Below are 20447 nucleotides of genomic sequence, written 5' to 3' on the forward strand. Positions count from 1 at the left end.
CCTTTCTATCATAGCCAGCAGTGGTCAGGGGTCAGCATGGGCGCTCTGACCCCTCTGTGACTACACCCCCCATACACAGCGAGCTGCCATGTCCTGTGTCCTGACACCTTTCTATCATAGCCAGCAGTGGTCAGCATGGGTGCTCTGACCTCTCTGTGACTACACCCCCCATACACAGCAAGCTGCCATGTCCTGTGTGTCCTGACACCTTTCTATCATAGCCAGCAGTGGTCAGGGGTCAGCATGGGTGCTCTGACCCCTCTGTGACTACACCCCCCCATACACAGCGAGCTTCCATGTCCTGTGTGTCCTGACACCTTTCTATCATAGCCAGCAGTGGTCAGGGGTCAGCATGGGTGCTCTGACCCCTCTGTGACTACACCCCCCATACACAGCGAGCTGCCATGTCCTGTGTGTCCTGACACCCTTCTATTATAGCCAGCAGTGGTCAGGGGTCAGCATGGGCGCTCTGACCTCTCTGTGACTACACCCCCATACACAGTGAGCTGCCGTGTCCTGTGTGTCCTGACACCTTTCTATCATAGCCAGCAGTGGCCAGGGGTCAGCATGGGCGCTCTGACCCCTCTGTGACTACACCCCCCCCCCCCATACACAGCAAGCTGCCATGTCCTGTGTGTCCTGACACCTTTCTATCATAGCCAGCAGTGGTCAGGGGTCAGCATGGGTGCTCTGACCCCTCTGTGACTACACCCCCCCATACACAGCGAGCTGCCATGTCCTGTGTGTCCTGACACCTTTCTATCATAGCCAGCAGTGGTCAGGGGTCAGCATGGGCGCTCTGACCCCTCTGTGACTACACCCCCCATACACAGCGAGCTGCCATGTCCTGTGTGTCCTGACACCTTTCTATCATAGCCAGCAGTGGTCAGGGGTCAGCATGGGCGCTCTGACCCCTCTGTGACAACATCCCCCATACACAGGGAGCTGCCATGTCCTGTGTGTCCTGACACCTTTCTATCATAGCCAGCAGTGGTCAGGGGTCAGCATGGGCGCTCTGACCCCTCTGTGACTACTCCCCCCATACACAGCGAGCTGCCATGTCCTGTGTGTCCTGACACCTTTCTATCATAGCCAGCAGTGGTCAGGGGTCAGCATGGGCGCTCTGACCCCTCTGTGACTACACCCCCATACACACGAGCTGCCATGTCCTGTGTATCCTGACACCTTTCTATCATAGCCAGCAGTGGTCAGGGGTCAGCATGGGGCTCTGACCCCTCTGTGACTACACCCCCATACACAGCGAGCTGCCATGTCCTGTGTCCTGACACCTTTCTATCATAGCCAGCAGTGGTCAGGGGTCAGCATGGGCGCTCTGACCTCTCTGTGACTACACCCCCTATACACAGCGAGCTGCCATGTCCTGTGTGTCCTGACACCTTTCTATCATAGCCAGCAGTGGTCATCATGGGCGCTCTGACCTCTCTGTGACTACACCCCCTATACACAGCGAGCGGCCATGTCCTGTGTGTCCCGACACCTTTCTATCATAGCTAGCAGTGGTCAGGGGTCAGCATGGGGCTCTGACCCCTCTTTGACTACACCCCCATACACAGCGAGCTGCCATGTGCTGCTACTTGTGTGACTAGTAATTATTTTTTATATGCTGATGGCTCTGATTAAAGAAAAAAGACATCAGTCTTCTTTAGAAAATACTAGGTTTTCTTTTACCCAAGTGTATTATTTACATGCGTACACGTCAGTCATGTTCTATAATATTCTAAATGATCCCTCTGAAGCTTTGTAGAAGTGGCACAGGCGCATACAGTGGCTGCTGCAGCTTAAAATGAGTTTTCTATCTGACCCCAAGTACACAGCAGATTATCCTGAACAGTCAGGAGGCCGGTGCAGACTTGTAACCCCCCCAAAAAAATTCTGATCTCTCAGAATATCCAGAGACTGCTTTGCCAGTTTTTTCTAATTTTTTTTCTATTTTTTTCAGGAATGGCCCAGAGTCACAGTCGAAAGGGGGTAAGTGAACATTAGGTAAGAGGAAAAAAAATCTTCTCAAATTATAAATCAGAATATCCGTTAGTAATTTCCTGTTTATATTGAAAATCTCTTTGTAATGCTAGAGATTTCCTTATGTACAAGGATTTAAGCCTTTTTGCTGCCTGAGGCAAAAATGTAACTGCCACCCCCAAAACCGTTCTCTATACCCTGATCCCCTGCTATTATATACAGCCCCCCATAGTACTTTTATATACAGCCCCCATAGTACTAATATATACAGCCCCCCATAGTACTAATGTATACAGCCCCCATAGTACTAATATATACAGCCCCCCATAGTACTAATATATACAGCCCCCATAGTACTAATATATACAGCCCCCCATAGTACTAATATATACAGCCCCCATAGTACTAATATATACAGTCCCCCATAGTACTAATATATACAGCCCCCCATAGTACATATATATAGAGCCCCCCATAGTACTAATATATACAACCCCCCATAATACTTATATATACAGCCCCCCACAGTACATATATATACAGCCCCCCATATTACTAATATATACAGCCCCCCATAATACTTATATATACAGCCTCCCATAGTACTAATATATACAGCCCCCATAGTACTAATATATACAGCCCCCATAGTACTAATATATACAGCCCCCATAGTACTAATATATACAGCCTCCCATAGTACTAATATATACAGCCCCCCATAGTACTAATGTATACAGCCCCCCATAGTACTAATATATACAGCCCCCCATAGAACTGATATATACAGCCCCATATAGTACTAATATATACAGCCTACCATAGTACTAATATATACAGCCCCCCATAGTACTAATATATACAGCCCCCATAGAACTGATATATACAGCCCCCCATAGTACTAATGTATACAGCCCCCCATAGTACTAGTATATACAGCCCCCCATAGTACTAATATATACAGCCCTCCATAGAACTGATATATACAGCCCCATATAGTACTAATATATACAGCCCCCCATAGTACTAATATATACAGCCCCCCATAGAACTGATATATACAGCCCCCCATAGTACTAATATATACAGCCCCCCATAGTACTAATATATACAGCCTCCCATAGAACTAATATATACAGCCTCCCATATTACTAATATATACAGCCCCCCATAGTACTAATATATACAGCCCCCATAGTACTAATAAATACAGGCCCCATAGTACTAATATATACAGCCCCCCATAGTACTAATATATACAGCCCCCCATAGTACTAATATATACAGCCCCCATAGTACTAATATATACAGCCCCCCATAGAACTAATATATACAGCCCCCTATTGTACTAATATATACAGCCCCCCCATAGTACTAATATATACAGCCCCCCATAGTAATATTTACAGCCCCCATAGTACTAATATATAGAGCCCCCCATAGTACTAATATACACAGCCCCCATAGTACTAATATATACAGCCTCCCATAGAACTAATATATGCAGCCCCTCATAGTACTAATATATACAGCGCCCATAGTACTAATAAATACAGGTCCCATAGTACTAATATATACAGCCCCCCATAGTACTAATATATACAACCCCCATACAGCCCCATATAGTACTAATATATACAGCCCCCCATAGTACTAATATATACAGCCCCCCATAGTACTAATATTTACAGCACCCATAGTACTAATATATACAGCCTCCCATAGTACTAATATATACAGCCCCCCCATAGTACTAATATTTACATCACCCATAGTACTAATATATACAGCCCCTCATAGTACTAATATATACAGCCCCCCCATATTACTAATATATACAGCCCCTCATAGTACTAATATATACAGCCCCCCCATATTACTAATATATACAGCCCCCCATAGTACTAATATATACAGCCCCCCATAGTACTAATATATACAGCCTCCATAGTACTAATATATAGAGCCTCACATAGTACTAATATATACAGCCCCCATAGTACTAATTTATACAGCCCCCAGAGTACTAATATATACAGCCCCCCCATAGTACTAATATATACAGCCCCCGCATAGTTCTAATATATACAGCCCCCATAGTACTAATATATACAGCCCCCATAGTACTAATATATACAGCCCCCATAGTACTAATATATAGAGCCTCACATAGTACTTATATATACAGCCCCCCATAGTACTAATATATACAGCTCCCCATAGAACTGATATATGCAGCCTCCTATATTACTAATATATACAGCCCCCCATAGTACTAATATATACAACCCCCATACAGCCCCATATAGTACTAATATATACAGCCCCCCATAGTACTAATATATACAGCCCCCCATAGTACTAATATTTACAGCCCCCATAGTACTAATATATAGAGCCCCCCATAGTACTAATATATACAGCACCCATAGTACTAATATATACAGCCTCCCATAGAACTAATATATACAGCCCTCCATAGAACTAATATATACAGCTCCCCATAGAACTGATATATGCAGCCTCCTATATTACTAATATATACAGCCCCCCATAGTATTAATATATACAACCCCCATACAGCCCCATATAGTACTAATATATACAGCCCCCCATAGAACTAATATATACAGCCCCCCATAGTACTAATATTTACAGCCCCCATAGTACTAATATATAGAGCCCCCCATAGTACTAATATATACAGCACCCATAGTACTAATATATACAGCCCCCCATAGTACTAATATTTACAGCCCCCATAGTACTAATATATAGAGCCCCCCATAGTACTAATATATACAGCACCCATAGTACTAATATATACAGCCCCTCATAGTACTAATATATACAGCACCCATAGTACTAATATATACAGCCCCTCATAGTACTAATATATACAGCCCCCATAGTACTAATATAAACAGCCCCCCATAGTACTAATATATACAGCCTCACATAGTACTAATATATACAGCCCCACATAGTACTTATATATACAGCCCCCCATAGTACTAATATATACAGCCACCCATAGTACTAATATATACAGCCCCACATAGTACTTATATATACAGCCCCCTAAAGTAAATATATATACAGCCCCCCATAGTACATGTAAACAGCCCCCCATAATACTTATATATACAGCCCCCCATAGTACTAATATATACAGCCCCCCATAGAACTGCTATATACAGCCTCCCATAGTACTAATATATACAGTCCCCCATAGTACTAATATGTACAGCCCCCATACAGCCCCATATAGTACTAATATATACAGCCCCTCATAGTACTAATATATACAGCCCCCATAGTACTAATATTTACAGCCCCCATAGTACTAATATATAGAGCCCCCCATAGTACTAATATACACAGCCCCCATAGTACTAATATATACAGCCTCCCATAGTACTAATATATACAGCCTCCCATATTACTAATATATACAGCCCCTCATAGTACTAATATATACAGCCCCCATAGTAACAATAAATACAGGCCCCATAGTACTAATATATACAGCCCCCCATAGTACTATTATATACAGCCCCCATAGTACATGTATACAGCCCCCCATAATACTTATATATACAGCCCCCCATAGTACTAATATATACAGCTCCCCATAGAACTGATATATACAGCCTCCTATATTACTAATATATACAGCCCCCCCATAGTACTAATATATACAACCCCCATATAGCCCCATATAGTACTAATATATACAGCCCCCATAGTACTAATATATACAGCCCCCCATAGTACTAATATTTACAGCCCCCATAGTACTAATATATAGAGCCCCCCCATAGTACTAATATATACAGCACCCATAGTACTAATATATACAGCCTCCCATAGAACTAATATATACAGCCTCCCATATTACTAATATATACAGCCCCTCATAGTACTAATATATACAGCCCCCATAGTACTAATATATACAGCCCCCCATAGTACTAATATATACAGCCTCCCATAGTACTAATATATACAGCCCCACATAGTACTTATATATACAGCCCCCCATAGTACTAATATATACAGCCACCCATAGTACTAATATATACAGCCCCACATAGTACTTATATATACAGCCCCCTAAAGTAAATATATATACAGTCCCCCATAGTACATGTAAACAGCCCCCCATAATACTTATATATACAGCCCCCCATAGTACTAATATATACAGCTCCCCATAGAACTGATATATACAGCCTCCTATATTACTAATATATACAGCCCCCCATAGTACTAATATATACAGCCCCCCATAGAACTGCTATATACAGCCTCCCATAGTACTAATATATACAGTCCCCCATAGTACTAATATGTACAGCCCCCATACAGCCCCATATAGTACTAATATATACAGCCCCCATAGTACTAATATATACAGCCCCCATAGTACTAATATTTACAGCCCCCATAGTACTAATATATAGAGCCCCCCATAGTACTAATATACACAGCCCCCATAGTACTAATATATACAGCCTCCCATAGTACTAATATATACAGCTCCCCGTAGTACTAATATATACAGCCTCCCATAGTACTAATATATACAGCCCCCATAGTACTAATATATAGAGCCCCCCATAGTACTAATATACACAGCCCCCATAGTACTAATGTATACAGCCTCCCATATTACTAATATATACAGCCCCTCATAGTACTAATAAATACAGGCCCCATAGTACTAATATATACAGCCCCCCATAGTACTATTATATACAGTCCCCCATAGTACTAATATATACAGCCCCACATAGTACTTATATATACAGCCCCCATAGTACTAATATATACAGCCTCCCATAGTACTAATATATACAGCCCCACATAGTACTTAAATATACAGCCCCCCATAGTACTTATATATACAGCCCCCCATAGTACTAATATATACAGCCCCTCATAGTACTAATATATACAGTCCCCCATAGTACTAATATATACAGCCCCCATACAGCCCAATATAGTACTAATATATACAGCCCCCCATAGTACTAATATATACAGCCCCCCATAGTACTAATATTTACAGCCCCCATAGTACTAATATATAGAGCCCCCCATAGTACTAATATACACAGCCCCCATAGTGCTAATATATACAGCCCCCCATAGTACATATATATACAGTCCCCCATAGTACTAATATATACAGCCTCCCATAGAACTAATATATACAGCCTCCCATATTACTAATATATACAGCCCCTCATAGTACTAATATATACAGCCCCCCATAGTACTAATATATACAGCCCCCATAGTACTAATATATACAGCCCCCATAGTACTAATATATACAGCCCCCCATAGTACTAATATATACAGCCCCCCATAGTACTAATATATACAGCCCCACATATTACTTATATATACAGCCCCCTACAGTACATATATATACAGCCCCCCATAGTACATGTATACAGCCCCCCATAATACTTATATATACAGCCCCCCATAGTACTAATATATACAGCCCCTCATAGTACTAATATATACAGCCCCCCATAGTACTAATATATACAGCCCCATAGTACTAATATATACAGCCCCTCATAGTACTAATATATACAGCCCCCCATAGTACTAATATATACAGCCCCCATAGTACTAATATATACAGCCCCTCATAGTACTAATATATACAGCCCCCCATAGTACTAATATATACAGCCCCCATAGTACTAATATATACAGCCTCCCATAGTACTAATATATATACAGCCCCACATAGTACTAATATATACAGCCTCCCATAGTACTAATATATACAGCCTCCCATAGTACTAATATACACAGCCCCCATAGTGCTAATATATACAGCCCCCCATAGTACATATATATACAGTCCCCCATAGTACTAATATATACAGCCTCCCATAGAACTAATATATACAGCCTCCCATATTACTAATATATACAGCCCCTCATAGTACTAATATATACAGCCCCCCATAGTACTAATATATACAGCCCCCATAGTACTAATATATACAGCCCCCATAGTACTAATATATACAGCCCCCCATAGTACTAATATATACAGCCCCCCATAGTACTAATATATACAGCCCCACATATTACTTATATATACAGCCCCCTACAGTACATATATATACAGCCCCCCATAGTACATGTATACAGCCCCCCATAATACTTATATATACAGCCCCCCATAGTACTAAAATATACAGCTCCCCATAGAACTTATATATACAGCCTCCTATATTACTAATATATACAGCCCCTCATAGTACTAATATATACAGCCCCCTATAGAACTGATATATACAGCCTCCCATAGTACTAATATATACAGTCCCCCATAGTACTAATATATACAGCCCCCATACAGCCCCATATAGTACTAATATATACAGTCCCCCATAGTACTAATATACACAGCCCCCATAGTGCTAATATATACAGCCTCCCATAGAACTAATATATACAGCCTCCCATATTACTAATATATACAGCCCCTCATAGTACTAATATATACAGCCCCCCATAGTACTAATATATACAGCCCCTCATAGTACTAATATATACAGCCCCCCATAGTACTAATATATACAGCCCCATAGTACTAATATATACAGCCCCTCATAGTACTAATATATACAGCCCCCCATAGTACTAATATATACAGCCCCCATAGTACTAATATATACAGCCCCTCATAGTACTAATATATACAGCCCCCCATAGTACTAATATATACAGCCCCCATAGTACTAATATATACAGCCTCCCATAGTACTAATATATACAGCCCCACATAGTACTAATATATACAGCCTCCCATAGTACTAATATATACAGCCTCCCATAGTACTAATATATACAGCCCCTCATAGTACTAATATATACAGCCCCACATAGTTCTTATATATACAGCCCCCCATAGTACTAATGTATACAGCCCCACATAGTACTTATATATACAGCCCCACATAGTACTAATATATACAGCCTCCCATAGTACTTATATATACAGCCCCCCATAGTACTAATGTTTACAGCCCCACATAGTACTAATATATACAGCCCCACATATTACTAATATATACAGCCTCCCATAGTACTAATATATACAGCCCCACATAGTACTAATATATACAGCCTCCCATAGTACTTATATATACAGCCCCCCATAGTACTAATGTATACAGCCCCACATAGTACTAATATATACAGCCACCCATAGTACTAATATACACAGCCCCATAGTACTAATATATACAGCCCCTCATAGTACTAATATATACAGCCACCCATAGTACTCATATATACAGCCACCCATAGTACTAATATATACAGCCCCACATAGTACTTATATATACAGCCCCCTATAGTACATATATATACAGCCCCCCATAGTACATGTATACAGCCCCCCATAATACTTATATATACAGCCCCCCATAGTACTAATATATACAGCTCCCCATAGAACTGATATATACAGCCTCCTATATTACTAATATATACAGCCCCCCATAGTACTAATATATACAGCCCCCATAGTACTAATATATACAGCCCCCCATTGAACTGATATATACAGCCTCCCATAGTACTAATATTTACAGCTTCCCATAGGCTGCTTATGTATATGGCTGAAAAGTGGCCACAATGCGGCACATTTTTTATGCTGTTTGCGCCAGTTTTTCGGCAGCCGTTTTTGTTCTTGTCCACATCCTGTGACCTATTAGTGAATTAGTCTCTCAATTTAAGTGCAGATTTTCTTCTCCAACACTTCTCCTGTACCTCTAATTTTCTGGTGCAATTTGTCTCGCACATTTGGACCCACAAAATAAGTAAACCAAGTTCCCCTTGATGAATGTAGAGAGTCACGTCAAAATATTAAGCCGTCTTGAGAATCTAAAATCACAGTGTATAAACCTGCACAATCTGTGCGCCAAAAAAATGGACCCTTATAAATGAGCCCCAATGTGCTGAGGACCCAAGTTTCATCTCATAAATTACATTCCCTCGTGGAATCTCTCTCCTATTTTTATTCTTTTGGTAATATGTAAATCTGCAGTGAAAATATCGCCGCCCCAGTGCCCAACTAAAGAATTACACCTTACCAATACACACAGGGAAGAATAGGAGATCGCAACGGCTGCTTAGCCTGAATATCTGTAACATATGTATCCAGTCCAGGGAATCTACCAAATCTATATATACAGCCTCCCATAGTACTAATATATACAGCTCCCCATAGTACTAATATATACAGCCTCCCATAGTACTAATATATACAGCCCCCATAGTACTAATATATAGAGCCCCCCATAGTACTAATATACACAGCCCCCATAGTACTAATGTATACAGCCTCCCATATTACTAATATATACAGCCCCTCATAGTACTAATAAATACAGGCCCCATAGTACTAATATATACAGCCCCCCATAGTACTATTATATACAGTCCCCCATAGTACTAATATATACAGCCCCACATAGTACTTATATATACAGCCCCCATAGTACTAATATATACAGCCTCCCATAGTACTAATATATACAGCCCCACATAGTACTTAAATATACAGCCCCCCATAGTACTTATATATACAGCCCCCCATAGTACTAATATATACAGCCCCTCATAGTACTAATATATACAGTCCCCCATAGTACTAATATATACAGCCCCCATACAGCCCAATATAGTACTAATATATACAGCCCCCCATAGTACTAATATATACAGCCCCCCATAGTACTAATATTTACAGCCCCCATAGTACTAATATATAGAGCCCCCCATAGTACTAATATACACAGCCCCCATAGTGCTAATATATACAGCCCCCCATAGTACATATATATACAGTCCCCCATAGTACTAATATATACAGCCTCCCATAGAACTAATATATACAGCCTCCCATATTACTAATATATACAGCCCCTCATAGTACTAATATATACAGCCCCCCATAGTACAGCCCCCTACAGTACATATATATACAGCCCCCCATAGTACATGTATACAGCCCCCCATAATACTTATATATACAGCCCCCCATAGTACTAATATATACAGCCCCTCATAGTACTAATATATACAGCCCCCCATAGTACTAATATATACAGCCCCATAGTACTAATATATACAGCCCCTCATAGTACTAATATATACAGCCCCCCATAGTACTAATATATACAGCCCCCATAGTACTAATATATACAGCCCCTCATAGTACTAATATATACAGCCCCCCATAGTACTAATATATACAGCCCCCATAGTACTAATATATACAGCCTCCCATAGTACTAATATATATACAGCCCCACATAGTACTAATATATACAGCCTCCCATAGTACTAATATATACAGCCTCCCATAGTACTAATATACACAGCCCCCATAGTGCTAATATATACAGCCCCCCATAGTACATATATATACAGTCCCCCATAGTACTAATATATACAGCCTCCCATAGAACTAATATATACAGCCTCCCATATTACTAATATATACAGCCCCTCATAGTACTAATATATACAGCCCCCCATAGTACTAATATATACAGCCCCCATAGTACTAATATATACAGCCCCCATAGTACTAATATATACAGCCCCCCATAGTACTAATATATACAGCCCCCCATAGTACTAATATATACAGCCCCACATATTACTTATATATACAGCCCCCTACAGTACATATATATACAGCCCCCCATAGTACATGTATACAGCCCCCCATAATACTTATATATACAGCCCCCCATAGTACTAAAATATACAGCTCCCCATAGAACTTATATATACAGCCTCCTATATTACTAATATATACAGCCCCTCATAGTACTAATATATACAGCCCCCTATAGAACTGATATATACAGCCTCCCATAGTACTAATATATACAGTCCCCCATAGTACTAATATATACAGCCCCCATACAGCCCCATATAGTACTAATATATACAGTCCCCCATAGTACTAATATACACAGCCCCCATAGTGCTAATATATACAGCCTCCCATAGAACTAATATATACAGCCTCCCATATTACTAATATATACAGCCCCTCATAGTACTAATATATACAGCCCCCCATAGTACTAATATATACAGCCCCTCATAGTACTAATATATACAGCCCCCCATAGTACTAATATATACAGCCCCATAGTACTAATATATACAGGCCCTCATAGTACTAATATATACAGCCCCCCATAGTACTAATATATACAGCCCCCATAGTACTAATATATACAGCCCCTCATAGTACTAATATATACAGCCCCCCATAGTACTAATATATACAGCCCCCATAGTACTAATATATACAGCCTCCCATAGTACTAATATATACAGCCCCACATAGTACTAATATATACAGCCTCCCATAGTACTAATATATACAGCCTCCCATAGTACTAATATATACAGCCCCTCATAGTACTAATATATACAGCCCCACATAGTTCTTATATATACAGCCCCCCATAGTACTAATGTATACAGCCCCACATAGTACTTATATATACAGCCCCACATAGTACTAATATATACAGCCTCCCATAGTACTTATATATACAGCCCCCCATAGTACTAATGTTTACAGCCCCACATAGTACTAATATATACAGCCCCACATATTACTAATATATACAGCCTCCCATAGTACTAATATATACAGCCCCACATAGTACTAATATATACAGCCTCCCATAGTACTTATATATACAGCCCCCCATAGTACTAATGTATACAGCCCCACATAGTACTAATATATACAGCCACCCATAGTACTAATATACACAGCCCCATAGTACTAATATATACAGCCCCTCATAGTACTAATATATACAGCCACCCATAGTACTCATATATACAGCCACCCATAGTACTAATATATACAGCCCCACATAGTACTTATATATACAGCCCCCTATAGTACATATATATACAGCCCCCCATAGTACATGTATACAGCCCCCCATAATACTTATATATACAGCCCCCCATAGTACTAATATATACAGCTCCCCATAGAACTGATATATACAGCCTCCTATATTACTAATATATACAGCCCCCCATAGTACTAATATATACAGCCCCCATAGTACTAATATATACAGCCCCCCATTGAACTGATATATACAGCCTCCCATAGTACTAATATTTACAGCTTCCCATAGGCTGCTTATGTATATGGCTGAAAAGTGGCCACAATGCGGCACATTTTTTATGCTGTTTGCGCCAGTTTTTCGGCAGCCGTTTTTGTTCTTGTCCACATCCTGTGACCTATTAGTGAATTAGTCTCTCAATTTAAGTGCAGATTTTCTTCTCCAACACTTCTCCTGTACCTCTAATTTTCTGGTGCAATTTGTCTCGCACATTTGGACCCACAAAATAAGTAAACCAAGTTCCCCTTGATGAATGTAGAGAGTCACGTCAAAATATTAAGCCGTCTTGAGAATCTAAAATCACAGTGTATAAACCTGCACAATCTGTGCGCCAAAAAAATGGACCCTTATAAATGAGCCCCAATGTGCTGAGGACCCAAGTTTCATCTCATAAATTACATTCCCTCGTGGAATCTCTCTCCTATTTTTATTCTTTTGGTAATATGTAAATCTGCAGTGAAAATATCGCCGCCCCAGTGCCCAACTAAAGAATTACACCTTACCAATACACACAGGGAAGAATAGGAGATCGCAACGGCTGCTTAGCCTGAATATCTGTAACATATGTATCCAGTCCAGGGAATCTACCAAATCTATATATACAGCCTCCCATAGTACTAATATATACAGCTCCCCATAGTACTAATATATACAGCCTCCCATAGTACTAATATATACAGCCCCCATAGTACTAATATATAGAGCCCCCCATAGTACTAATATACACAGCCCCCATAGTACTAATGTATACAGCCTCCCATATTACTAATATATACAGCCCCTCATAGTACTAATAAATACAGGCCCCATAGTACTAATATATACAGCCCCCCATAGTACTATTATATACAGTCCCCCATAGTACTAATATATACAGCCCCACATAGTACTTATATATACAGCCCCCATAGTACTAATATATACAGCCTCCCATAGTACTAATATATACAGCCCCACATAGTACTTAAATATACAGCCCCCCATAGTACTTATATATACAGCCCCCCATAGTACTAATATATACAGCCCCTCATAGTACTAATATATACAGTCCCCCATAGTACTAATATATACAGCCCCCATACAGCCCAATATAGTACTAATATATACAGCCCCCCATAGTACTAATATATACAGCCCCCCATAGTACTAATATTTACAGCCCCCATAGTACTAATATATAGAGCCCCCCATAGTACTAATATACACAGCCCCCATAGTGCTAATATATACAGCCCCCCATAGTACATATATATACAGTCCCCCATAGTACTAATATATACAGCCTCCCATAGAACTAATATATACAGCCTCCCATATTACTAATATATACAGCCCCTCATAGTACTAATATATACAGCCCCCCATAGTACTAATATATACAGCCCCCATAGTACTAATATATACAGCCCCCATAGTACTAATATATACAGCCCCCCATAGTACTAATATATACAGCCCCCCATAGTACTAATATATACAGCCCCACATATTACTTATATATACAGCCCCCTACAGTACATATATATACAGCCCCCCATAGTACATGTATACAGCCCCCCATAATACTTATATATACAGCCCCCCATAGTACTAATATATACAGCCCCTCATAGTACTAATATATACAGCCCCCCATAGTACTAATATATACAGCCCCATAGTACTAATATATACAGCCCCTCATAGTACTAATATATACAGCCCCCCATAGTACTAATATATACAGCCCCCATAGTACTAATATATACAGCCCCTCATAGTACTAATATATACAGCCCCCCATAGTACTAATATATACAGCCCCCATAGTACTAATATATACAGCCTCCCATAGTACTAATATATATACAGCCCCACATAGTACTAATATATACAGCCTCCCATAGTACTAATATATACAGCCTCCCATAGTGCTAATATACACAGCCCCCATAGTGCTAATATATACAGCCCCCCATAGTACATATATATACAGTCCCCCATAGTACTAATATATACAGCCTCCCATAGAACTAATATATACAGCCTCCCATATTACTAATATATACAGCCCCTCATAGTACTAATATATACAGCCCCCCATAGTACTAATATATACAGCCCCCATAGTACTAATATATACAGCCCCCATAGTACTAATATATACAGCCCCCCATAGTACTAATATATACAGCCCCCCATAGTACTAATATATACAGCCTCCCATAGTACTAATATATACAGCCCCACATATTACTTATATATACAGCCCCCTACAGTACATGTATACAGCCCCCCATAATACTTATATATACAGCCCCCCATAGTACTAATATATACAGCTCCCCATAGAACTTATATATACAGCCTCCTATATTACTAATATATACAGCCCCTCATAGTACTAATATATACAGCCCCCTATAGAACTGATATATACAGCCTCCCATAGTACTAATATATACAGTCCCCCATAGTACTAATATATACAGCCCCCATACAGCCCCATATAGTACTAATATATACAGTCCCCCATAGTACTAATATACACAGCCCCCCATAGTACTAATATTTACAGCCCCCATAGTACTAATATATACAGTCCCCCATAGTACTAATATATACAGCCCCCATACAGCCCCATATAGTACTAATATATACAGTCCCCCATAGTACTAATATACACAGCCCCCCATAGTACTAATATTTACAGCCCCCATAGTACTAATATTTACAGCCCCCATAGTGCTAATATATACAGCCTCCCATAGAACTAATATATACAGCCTCCCATATTACTAATATATACAGCCCCTCATAGTACTAATATATACAGCCCCCCATAGTACTAATATATACAGCCCCTCATAGTACTAATATATACAGCCCCCCATAGTACTAATATATACAGCCCCATAGTACTAATATATACAGCCCCATAGTACTAATATATACAGCCCCTCATAGTACTAATATATACAGCCCCCCATAGTACTAATATATACAGCCCCCATAGTACTAATATATACAGCCCCTCATAGTACTAATATATACAGCCCCCCATAGTACTAATATATACAGCCCCCATAGTACTAATATATACAGCCTCCCATAGTACTAATATATACAGCCCCACATAGTACTAATATATACAGCCTCCCATAGTACTAATATATACAGCCTCCCATAGTACTAATTTATACAGCCCCTCATAGTACTAATATATACAGCCCCACATAGTTCTTATATATACAGCCCCCCATAGTACTAATGTATACAGCCCCACATAGTACTTATATATACAGCCCCACATAGTACTAATATATACAGCCTCCCATAGTACTTATATATACAGCCCCCCATAGTACTAATGTTTACAGCCCCACATAGTACTAATATATACAGCCCCACATATTACTAATATATACAGCCTCCCATAGTACTAATATATACAGCCCCACATAGTACTAATATATACAGCCTCCCATAGTACTTATATATACAGCCCCCCATAGTACTAATGTATACAGCCCCACATAGTACTAATATATACAGCCACCCATAGTACTAATATACACAGCCCCATAGTACTAATATATACAGCCCCTCATAGTACTAATATATACAGCCACCCATAGTACTCATATATACAGCCACCCATAGTACTAATATATACAGCCCCACATAGTACTTATATATACAGCCCCCTATAGTACATATATATACAGCCCCCCATAGTACATGTATACAGCCCCCCATAATACTTATATATACAGCCCCCCATAGTACTAATATATACAGCTCCCCATAGAACTGATATATACAGCCTCCTATATTACTAATATATACAGCCCCCCATAGTACTAATATATACAGCCCCCATAGTACTAATATATACAGCCCCCCATTGAACTGATATATACAGCCCCCCATAGTACTAATATATACAGCCCCCATAGTACTAATATATACAGCCCCTCATAGTACTAATATATACAGCCCCCCATAGTACTAATATATACAGCCCCCATAGTACTAATATATACAGCCTCCCATAGTACTAATATATACAGCCCCACATAGTACTAATATATACAGCCTCCCATAGTACTAATATATACAGCCTCCCATAGTACTAATATATACAGCCCCTCATAGTACTAATATATACAGCCCCACATAGTTCTTATATATACAGCCCCCCATAGTACTAATGTATACAGCCCCACATAGTACTTATATATACAGCCCCACATAGTACTAATATATACAGCCTCCCATAGTACTTATATATACAGCCCCCCATAGTACTAATGTTTACAGCCCCACATAGTACTAATATATACAGCCCCACATATTACTAATATATACAGCCTCCCATAGTACTAATATATACAGCCCCACATAGTACTAATATATACAGCCTCCCATAGTACTTATATATACAGCCCCCCATAGTACTAATGTATACACACCCAAATAGTACTAATATATACAGCCACCCATAGTACTAATATACACAGCCCCATAGTACTAATATATACAGCCCCTCATAGTACTAATATATACAGCCACCCATAGTACTCATATATACAGCCACCCATAGTACTAATATATACAGCCCCACATAGTACTTATATATACAGCCCCCTATAGTACATGTATACAGCCCCCCATAATACTTATATATACAGCCCCCCATAGTACTAATATATACAGCTCCCCATAGAACTGATATATACAGCCTCCTATATTACTAATATATACAGCCCCCCATAGTACTAATATATACAGCCCCCATAGTACTAATATATACAGCCCCCCATTGAACTGATATATACAGCCTCCCATAGTACTAATATTTACAGCTTCCCATAGGCTGCTTATGTATATGGCTGAAAAGTGGCCACAATGCGGCACATTTTTTATGCTATTTGCGCCAGTTTTTCGGCAGCCGTTTTTGTTCTTGTCCACATCCTGTGACCTATTAGTGAATTAGTCTCTCAATTTAAGTGCAGATTTTCTTCTCCAACACTTCTCCTGTACCTTTAATTTTCTGGTGCAATTTGTCTCGCACATTTGGACCCACAAAATAAGTAAACCAAGTTCCCCTTGATGAATGTAGAGAGTCACGTCAAAATATTAAGCCGTCTTGAGAATCTAAAATCACAGTGTATAAACCTGCACAATCTGTGCGCCAAAAAAATGGACCCTTATAAATGAGCCCCAATGTGCTGAGGACCCAAGTTTCATCTCATAAATTACATTCCCTCGTGGAATCTCTCTCCTATTTTTATTCTTTTGGTAATATGTAAATCTGCAGTGAAAATATCGCCGCCCCAGTGCCCAACTAAAGAATTACACCTTACCAATACACACAGGGAAGAATAGGAGATCGCAACGGCTGCTTAGCCTGAATATCTGTAACATATGTATCCAGTCCAGGGAATCTACCAAATCTAGATCTGTTTGTTACAATGTATTAGTGCAGGTAAAATATATTTGTCTGAAAGTTGATTTCCAACATGTGGCGAAAAAGGGAATTTACTTAATTTGGGATTGTTCTATAGTATTTTGTATATAGGTTACTATTTGGCACGTGCATCAAAATTTGATCTAAAATTTGATAATCCCGAAACTTCCAGGAATGTTGATCTAATCTAATCTAGAATTTTGCACTAATTACAGATCTTTACACCTTCCAATCTCTATGAACATTTATAAATCCTGGACATTTCATAATCTGGGTTATTTTCAGAAATGACACATATCCCCAATTCATATGGTAGGGGACAAGTGTCTGATTTCTGGTAGTTTGGGCTGTTCGGTAGCTCATTGATCATGACAACAGGTGTCTGCATGAATCATTGTGATTGGAGCAGATGTGCGCATGCGCAGCCAAGACTCCATGTACTGCCATGATACAGCAATCCCCTGGAAGTGAATAGAGCAGCAGCCATGTGTAGGATTTTGTAAGAGGCACAGGTAGGACCCCATTGGTCAGGTTTCTTGTGGTCCCCAGATGTCAGTGCCCCAAGTCCTCTCCCCATACAGAGTTTAGAGATCTGTGTCTTTAGTTGGAAAACCTCTCTAAGTACTGGATACACAACTGAAAGGGATCATTGATGAATTTCCATTCCTCTACAGCACCAAACACTATACAGAAGGTGACCGTCACCCAGCACGAGATTGTGGATGGCAAAGTGGTCTCTACAGCATCTGAAGAAACCATCAAATAAGATGGCGGCGGCGGTCGGAGATGGCGAGATCCCTTTTCCACCTGGGCCACGGAATAAAGTTTTTAAAAATTATCTTCTTTTTGTGCTGTTTTTTTGTCATATAATAATAAACTGACGTCTTTATGTCCTGGTGAACAATCGTCACAAGGAAAATTCCGCAGCAAGTTCATTCCATGATGTAATCGTGAATGACCCCCAAAATAAAGGAATGGCTACCAAACTGAAGAGGGGACAAAAGGCGGGACTTGTCCTGTGGCTGGCACACACAGTCAGGTGACTGGTATACACTGATTTGGGGGCAACTGAATCTGATACTGGGGCATCAGTCATCGACACATCTGGGTACCTGTGACTGGCACAATAACAGATAGTTATTAGGGTACAAGCTGATACATGCTGTATTGGTAGTATCTATGACGGGCATGTGCTGTTTTGAGGGAAACTATGGCTGGTATATGCTGTTTTGAGGGTAACAGTGGTTGGCACCTGCCTCTTGGAAGGTATCTGTGGCTGGCATGTGCTGTTATGAGGGCATCTGAGGCTGGCACATACGGTTTTGATAGTATCTCTGGTGGGTACATACTGCTATGATGGTACCTGCCTCCTTGGACGGTAACTGTGACTGGTACATGGATGTATGGGCTATATGTGGTTCTGGTCAGTGTGGACACTATGGGGGTAATTTACTAAGGGCCCGATTCGCGTTTTCCCGACTTGTTACCCGAATATTTCCGATTTGCGGCGATTTCCCCTGAATTGCCCCAGGATTTTGGCGCACGTGATCGGATTGTGGCGCATCGATGCTGGCATGCACGCGACGGAAATCGGGGGGCGTGGTCGAACGAAAACCCGACTGATTCGGAAAAACCGGTGCATTTAAAACAAAAAATGTGTCACGACGCTTGCACTTACCTTCACTAGGAATAGGCCGGTGAACTTGAGCGCGTTCCGATGCTTTTCAGCGCAGAGGAACTGCCTTAATAAATCCCGGCCGGACTCGAATCCACCGCAGAGAATCCTG

General features: G+C 40.2%; 1 protein-coding gene across 2 annotated transcripts in view; it reads left to right on the forward strand.

The window, feature by feature from the left end:
- The window catches only part of LOC140075961 (keratin, type I cytoskeletal 18-like), a 51559-nt gene extending 32061 nt beyond the window's left edge, over window positions 1-19498 (forward strand). The window contains exons 7-8 of one of the 2 annotated variants that reach the window (XM_072122419.1): window positions 1961-2004; window positions 19335-19498. In XM_072122419.1, the coding sequence (XP_071978520.1) occupies window positions 1961-1997 (37 nt within the window). In that variant the 3' untranslated portion in view covers window positions 1998-2004; window positions 19335-19498. The remainder of the gene's footprint in view (window positions 1-1960; window positions 2005-19334) is intronic. The other variant, XM_072122418.1, reaches the window with a different exon arrangement.
- Window positions 19499-20447: the final 949 nt, after the last annotated feature.

The sequence above is a fragment of the Engystomops pustulosus genome, chromosome 8 (assembly GCF_040894005.1).
Source record: "Engystomops pustulosus chromosome 8, aEngPut4.maternal, whole genome shotgun sequence".
In the NCBI taxonomy this organism is placed as follows: Eukaryota; Metazoa; Chordata; class Amphibia; order Anura; family Leptodactylidae; genus Engystomops; species Engystomops pustulosus.